The sequence below is a fragment of the Caretta caretta genome, chromosome 3 (genome assembly GCF_965140235.1).
Source record: "Caretta caretta isolate rCarCar2 chromosome 3, rCarCar1.hap1, whole genome shotgun sequence".
Taxonomy (NCBI): Eukaryota; Metazoa; Chordata; order Testudines; family Cheloniidae; genus Caretta; species Caretta caretta.
The window spans coordinates 36,902,971-36,910,491 of NC_134208.1; the positions used below are offsets into that span (position 1 = coordinate 36,902,971).

Below are 7,521 nucleotides of genomic sequence, written 5' to 3' on the forward strand. Positions count from 1 at the left end.
TTTTAAGTTACAGTAATGATCCTAACTCAGCCCCTAGAGTATTTTGGTACAGAAGTATCATGATAAGTCTTGTTGGGATCCCTCCACACTGTTAGGCCTGCAGGGCTGGGCACTGTGGTTGCTGCTGCCTCCCTGGGTGTCTCTGACCAGCTCTCAGCCTTTCAGTCCTAGCTCCTAAGTTGTTTGCTGCTCAGCTTTCCTCCCACAGGCTACTATCTCTGGCTTGCTGCTGCAAGCAGCCTCTGTCTCCCCCCTGAGCCTGGTCCCCTCTAAATGCAGCGTACTACTTTCTTACCTGTACTGGCTGGATGCTGAACTGGGTATCACAGTAATGAGTCAGTAGCAGGTTCACAATGCTGTCTCAATGCTCTTCTTTCTCCAGTATTCCAGGCTGCCAACTGCCACGTCCACTCATGCAGCCATGTCATGCAGCCTACAGTTCAGGCTGAATGCCATGTATCCAGCTGAACTGTGGATAGGAGCTGCAGGTTTGCGTAAAGTACCTCATCTAAATACTCACTGCAAAACCCAGTGAGACAGGCTCACCTTAGCTTAGTTACAGAGAAAAGGAAAGAAAATCTGACATCTCTAGAATTTAAGTTTCTCTCTGGCCATGCTGGAAGGTTCTCCCTCTCTGTCTCTCACCTTCCCTGCTTATTATGTCCCAGTTGTTAGAGTTCATGGTCATATCCTGGGGAGTTTACAGCAACATTTCCACAGAGAAGTGTTTGATCATTGTGGCGGTTCAGTGATGAGACAGAACACAGCTTTTTGCAAGCAAGCAGGCTGGTCAGCTGAGATGGGCGTTCTCTGCCCCCCCGCCTTCCACCTTCTCCTTTTATTATATTTCTCCCCCCTAAGCATTACACACTGCTACCGCAAAAAGATACACAAAGGAATGTATGACGTTGATTAATATACTTAGTTGCATCTTTTATATACTACAATCCTGGTTCTCAGGCCTTGAGCCCAGGCTAAGAAAGCCTCCCACAATTGCTGTCCAAACAATCAAGTTCTCATGGTTCATATCTAGCCCTTGTCCTTGGATAGAGCAATGTGTGCATTGCTTCTACGAAACAGTCAGGGTGTGCCCCGCCTGCTTCTAGGTGGACTAGCTAAACATTAACCCTTCATCTCCCCGTTTTTTATTTATTAATATTTGGCCATCTCATGGTAGCCGTCAATTTGTTTTGTCATGCTATTTAACTCCCAGACAGACAAGGACATAACCTGGGGAGCTTTCCAGGGCAAAATTTTACAAAATCTTAACAAGGAAAGAATACATTGTACACAGCAGCAGCAAAAAGTAAGCCCAATGATTACAAACACAAAATAACCAAAAGCTCAACATTTGCAATATAATCATCTAAAAGGGGTACACTTCTTTTAGGAAATAGCAGGCACAAAAGGCACACAATCATCACAGAATTAGCAGTGATTTGGGCGAGAATAGCCACAAACAAAGTCTCAGGAGTCTCTGGCTGTTGATCTGCTGCCAGTCTTCGTTGAGCCGCGGCGACCAATGCTTTTACTGCTCCCCATGTCACGGGCTGGCTTGGGACGCTACGCCTCCTCTGTTTCCGTCCCGTCGTTGTCGACTCGGGGGGCAACGCGGTCTCCTCCAAGGTCAGCTGAAACTCCGGTATGGGATTCGACAGTCCCTGGTGCCATGCCATGTTGTTTAAGTGCCGGTCGCACACACCGAGCTGGAACCCACAACGGTCCTGCAGGGAGAGACACAGCAGCATATCCCCGACCCCAAGTGATTAGAGGGACTGGGCCCAGCCACTGTGGATCGGGCAGCTGACAGTAATAGACACGTGGTCTTTCCAGTACCTCAGATTTGTGAAAATGCCGATCCGCGGGGGTCTGCTGATCTGCATTCAGTGTTAAATTATTTAAAGTAAACAAGAGGATATGCATTTGTTGTTAAATGTCTCCTAAGGTTCGGAGACGCAGCTCCCCTTGTTTTAATTGTTTATCTAGCAAGGTTTTGAGTGTGCGATTGGCACGTTCAACAATGGCTTGGCCCGTGAAATTATAAGGGATTCCGTGTGTAAGACGGACGTCCCAGCAGGCACAAAAGGTGGAGAGGGCTGCAGAGCAGTAGGCTGGGGCATATCTGTTTTAATTTGGCAGGGGTGACCCATAACAAAAAGGCAGGCCAGCAAATGGTGAATAACTTTGTTAGTGGCTTCCCCACGTTGTGGGGAAGCCCAAAAAAAACTTAAATAAATATCAACGGAAACATGTAAAAACAAATAGGGGCGGAATTGTGGCACATGAGTAACATCCATCTGCCACAGCTGATTTGCTGCGGTACCTCGGGGGTTAATGGCATAAGAAAAAGTAGGAGCAGCAGCGGCACAGTGGGGGCAGGAACGAACAATGGAACGTGCATGATCAGCAGGAATGTGAAACTGCCGGGCCAAAACAGAGGCAGACTGATGAAAAAAGGCATGGCTTTCAATGGGGTCAGAAAAAAGGGAATTTACCTGACCACGCAACGCGCGACCGGCGCATGCATTGCCCTCGGTGAGTGGCCCAGGCAGAGGGGTATGACTGCAAATATGAGCAACAAAATAAGGGAAATGACAAGTGGCAAAAAGGTGCTGCAAAAACAAAAACAGGCGAAGGAGGTCTGCATCAACCTGAGGGGTAATGAGGGCAAGGGGTAAATGATCAATTACCTAATAAACATAATAGGTATCCACAATTAAATTAAAGGGACAATCAGCAAAAGGTTGAAAGGCCAAAATAACAGCAGCTAATTCTGAGGGCAAAGGGGGATGGTAAAAAAAACAATCTTTTAAATCTAACACACAAAGTTGATCGGTTTGAGGAATTAAATTTGGATTTGGCAAGCCAAATTGCAAGGGGCCCATAGGTTGGATGCGTTTATTTATTTCCCTTAAGTCATGTAACAGCCGCCAAGCACCCGATTTTTTCTTAATAACAAACACCGGGGTGTTCCAGGGACTAGTGGAGCTCTCCAGTCGCTGTGCTTGCAAATGCTGCTGCACAAGCGAATGAAGTGCTTTTAGCTTTTTTAGAGGGAGGGGCCACTGATCAATCCATACGGGCTCTAAGGATTGCCATACCAAGGGTAAGGCGGAGGGCACGGTGGGTGAGGGAGGGTTTTGGGCCATCAGATGTTAATATCGAGGGTGGTGTCTAACTTTGTAAGTAAATCACGGCCCCAAATATTGAGGTGGACAGGGAGCACAAAAGGGCGGATAGTAGCAAGGGTACGGCCTCCCGGTTTAGAGACCGTGACCCAAGACAAACTTTGGCGCCCGGGTTTACTACCCCCGATCCCCCACAATTCTTTAGAAGGAACCGTAGGCCAATTAACCGGCCACTCCAGATCACGAATCACCGTAACGTCAGCTCCAGTGTCCACCAGCCCTGTAAAAGGAACATCATCTAAGAGAAGTGTTAGCTGAGGCTTCGAGGGGCGGACTGACATTGTCAGAGCAACAAGTGGAGAAGACGCGCTGTGAGACGGCGAGTGAGACAACGTCAATCCAAAGCCGCCTCCGCCCCGAGTTTGATCCTCGGCAGCTGGCACCTGATAGGGGACTAAAATCAATTGTGCAATTGACCGTCCACGCGGGAGCGACTATGGAAGATGAGTCCACACCTGAACCTTAATAATGCCAGTGTAATCAGCATCAATGACCCCTGGAATGACAAAAAAGCCCTGTTTCCCAGCATGTGAGCGAGGGAGAACAAGACCTACAAAGCCGGCAGGGAGAGGTCCCGTCACCTGTGTAGGTATGGCACAGACCTCCCCTGGCAGCCGAAAGTCAGTGTCCTCCTGCATGATCAAATCAAGCCCTGCACTTCCAGCAGTCGCCGCCCTCATAGAGTCTACGGATTCCAAGGCAGAGGAGCGATTGCCTGAGTAGGAATCACCCCCGTTTGGCCCTGGGTTCGGGGGGGACCCGTCGCGCGGTTTCCCGACCCGCTACGACACTGATTAGCCCAGTGATAACCTTTCCCACACTTGGGGCACTTCTTTGAGGGTCGGGCTGGTGCCTTAGATGAGCGACACTCCCGCTGAAAATGACCCTCCTTACCACAGCGGTAACAACGCTTCCCCTCCTTCCCAGTTTTTCTCAGGGCGGCAGCCAGAACTCCAGCCTTGTGGGCTTGTGTGCCAATGTTCTGGCACGCCCGCAGCATGTCTGAGAGCTCTAAAATACCAGAGGCTTGTGCTGCCTGGAGAGCACGGCGGCAATCCTCGTTTGCATTTTCAACTGCCAATTTTAACAGGAGCTCGTGAGCTGCCTCAGTGTTATCCACCTGCCGGAGGATAGCCTCATGCAATCTGTTGGTAAAATCCAAAAAGGACTCTGAGGCACCCTGACGGATACTGACAAAGCTTTTGGTAGGCTTGCCTGAATCCGGGACCTTCTTGAAAGCATGCTGGGCACAGGTGGAAATAATGGGGAAGACGGCCTGAGGGAGTTGAGACTGCATCTGAATAGTAGCAAACGGGCCCTCCCCTGCCAATTGCTCATAAATGATACCGTGCGCTGCATGTACCTGAGCTTGGCGTTCTGCCATCTGCCGATACTCACTAAGCCAAATAACATACTGACTAGGTGACAACATCATGCGCAGCAGCGTTTTCCAATCCTCAGGGATTAGGGAGTACCCAGTACCTATCCCTTCAACGAGACCACGCACAAAGGTGCTAGTCAGGCCAAACTCACGAATTGCTTTCCTCACCTCTCTAACCACCGAGTATGACAAAGTGGTCCAGGTGCCCACGGGGTTGCCCTGGTCATCATTCTGCCAGGTCACCGGGCAAACTGAGACCAGATCAGCCAGCTCCTCCGCTGTAAGATCTGATCGAGCTTTCGCTGCGTGAACCATTTGTTGCACCAGCGAAAGCTTCTGAGCAGATGCAGATGACCCTCCGGGGGGCCCCACGGGGGGAGGGTGATCACCCACCGGCTCCGGTGGGGAAGGCCAGGGAGGCAGTGGTAATAGAGGCACTGGGGGCGAAGCAGGGGGAGGGATGGCTGCAGGAGCGGACGGGGGCGGCGGGATCGGCAGCCCCTCTGTTGGTGCTGGAGAGGGCCTTTCCGAGGCGACACGCTGTGTCGCATCGCCAGGAGGGGGGATGGCTGCAGGAGCAGACGGGGGCGGCGGGATCGGCAGCCCCTCTGTTGGTGCTGGAGAGGGCCTTTCCGAGGCGACACTCTGTGTCGCATCGCCAGGAGGGGGGATGGCTGCAGGAGCAGACGGGCGTGGTGAGATCACCAGCCTCGCGAGGGAGGGCCTGTCGGAGGCGACACGCTGTACCACATCGCGGCAGAGGTGCCAGGCATGTAAAGCCTGCACGGGCGCCCGAGGCTCTTTGTGCAATGTCTGGCCCAATCGCTCCCAGTCTGCTAGCTTAAGGCTTCCGGCTTCAGGATACCACGGGCACTTGGCACACACCTCCTGTAGCAGGAGAGTAAGTGCTCGAGCCGGGCAGTCATGCTGAGCCTTACGCAGCAAATACTGCAGCTCATTGCGGTGTTGCACTTGCAAAGCAGAGAGGGAGCTTCCCATACTTACCACAATGAAAAATACTCACCGGGATCCGCGAAGCGGATGAGTGACGCGTCTGAAACCCTTGCCGGGCGAGGTGAGTGCTGAGGGCCCCACGTTTGGGCGCCAGTTGTGGCGGTTCAGTGATGAGACAGAACACAGCTTTTTGCAAGCAAGCAGGCTGGTCAGCTGAGATGGGCGTTCTCTGCCCCCCCGCCTTCCACCTTCTCCTTTTATTATATTTCTCCCCCCTAAGCATTACACACTGCTACCACAAAAAGATACACAAAGGAATGTATGACGTTGATTAATATACTTAGTTGCATCTTTTATATACTACAATCCTGGTTCTCAGGCCTTGAGCCCAAGCTAAGAAAGCCTCCCACAATTGCTGTCCAAACAATCAAGTTCTCATGGTTCATATCTAGCCCTTGTCCTTGGATAGAGCAATGTGTGCATTGCTTCTACGAAACAGTCAGGGTGTGCCCCGCCTGCTTCTAGGTGGACTAGCTAAACATTAACCCTTCAGATCATGCATACTGTTTTTGCCCCTCATACAAGGATTATTGTTCTCACACTACTTCTGGGATGATCTTCTCCTTTCTGTCTCTAAACCTAGTGCTCATTTACACTTCTGCTTGGGATTGCTTGTGCATGGCACCATTCACAGCACTAGCTATGTTGAGTATGGCCATCTAGAGGTGAGGGAAATTCTCAGTTACATGAAACTATGAGTATAAGGCATGGCACTGAATACTGGCACCATCTTCCATTGGTGGTGGTCATTTTAGCTTATATCACACTCCTGAGGGTAACAAAGGCTCAGGGAGCACAGCTGCTGCTGGCATCCCAAAGCTGCCTGAGCTCCTATGCTAGTAGCCTATTTAGTGCAATGATGTCTGGTGAAGTTATCACAGAGTGGTGTATTAGAAAATGTCTTACCACCGAGGAAGGAATAAGGCTGCCATCCCAAGAAACCCTCTGGAGAGGACTGCAGAGTACTTCTGTGACGCATGGCTAGAAAGGATTAAATATCCTGCAAAATAAACATAAGAACATAAGAATGGCCATACTGGGTCAGACTAAAGGTCCATCCAGCCCAGCATCCTGTCTACCGACAGTGGCCAATGCCAGGTGCCCCAGAAGGAGTGAACCTAACAGGTAATAATCAAGTTATCTCTCTCCTGCCATCCATCTTCACCCTCTGACAAAGAGAGACTAGGGACACCATTCCTTACCCATCCTGGATAATAGCCATTAATGGATAAGAACATAACAACCTTCAAAAGACACCTGGGGAGATAATGTTTGTGTTTTTGTGCATTTACATATGTATGAATAGGCTCAACACTGTAATCAACAGTCCCTGTCTATGCTGTATACTGATAATTCAGAGCTCAAAAGAACATCCTAGCATTTAAATGAATTGTAAACATGGGATATCTCTGTATTCATCTTTCTTTGAAATGTATAGCAAATAATCTGTGAATGGTGGAGGAAAAAGTAAATTGCCTTATGTTAATTCAATAGCTAAGTACCAGTGATGGACCTCCTTCAAAGTCATCCTAATTACCTTTTGTTCTCGGAGGAATTCCAACTTGTCAAAGAGGACATGAAATTGTATAAAAGATCCTTGGGTCCTGATTCTGTCACCTCATATCTGCTTAGGCTTCATCAGGGGAAGTTTGAGTCTCAGGACTGAAGTTCCAGTTATGATGGTACACCCTGAATGTGATATTTGGACATTGGACTATGACTTACGAACTGAATGCTAAAGGAACACTTTGCAACTACAAAGCTCACTATCTCTGCTATGAATCTGAACCTTAATAGATTGAACTCATGTCTGTATGTATATTGATATTTTAACCATACTCTTGTTCCATTGTTTTTAAAATTTTTTAGTTTAGTTAATAAGAATTGGCTGTAGCGTGTATTTGGGTAAGATCTGAAACATTAATTAACCTGGGAGGT

At 49.2% G+C, this 7,521-nt stretch overlaps 1 protein-coding gene across 2 annotated transcripts; it reads right to left on the reverse strand.

The window, feature by feature from the left end:
- Nucleotides 1–768: 768 nt before the first annotated feature.
- Nucleotides 769–6,070, reverse strand: LOC142071511 (uncharacterized). Of its 2 annotated transcripts, none has more exons than XM_075126430.1 (2): nucleotides 4,738–6,070; nucleotides 769–1,724 (listed from the first exon to the last, which is right to left on the reverse strand). In XM_075126430.1, exons 1-2 carry the CDS (start codon nucleotides 5,566–5,568, stop codon nucleotides 1,320–1,322), a joined length of 1,236 nt encoding a protein of 411 aa, XP_074982531.1. In that variant the 5' UTR covers nucleotides 5,569–6,070; the 3' UTR covers nucleotides 769–1,319. The 2 variants fall into 2 exon arrangements, with proteins under 2 accessions (XP_074982531.1, XP_074982530.1); XM_075126429.1 differs by having other exon boundaries at nucleotides 4,552–6,070.
- Between the last annotated feature and the right edge of the window lie 1,451 nt (nucleotides 6,071–7,521).

What these genes read in the sequence shown, in the direction of transcription:
- LOC142071511 (XM_075126429.1), bottom strand. Translation starts at nt 5,568, where the DNA reads ATGGGAAGCTCCCTCTCTGCTTTGCAAGTGCAACACCGCAATGAGCTG. An exon ending in TGGCAGAACGCCAAGCTCAG is followed by an intron (nt 1,725 to 4,551) that starts GTACATGCAGCG and finishes CTCTCCCTGCAG; the next exon opens with GACCGTTGTGGGTTCCAGCT.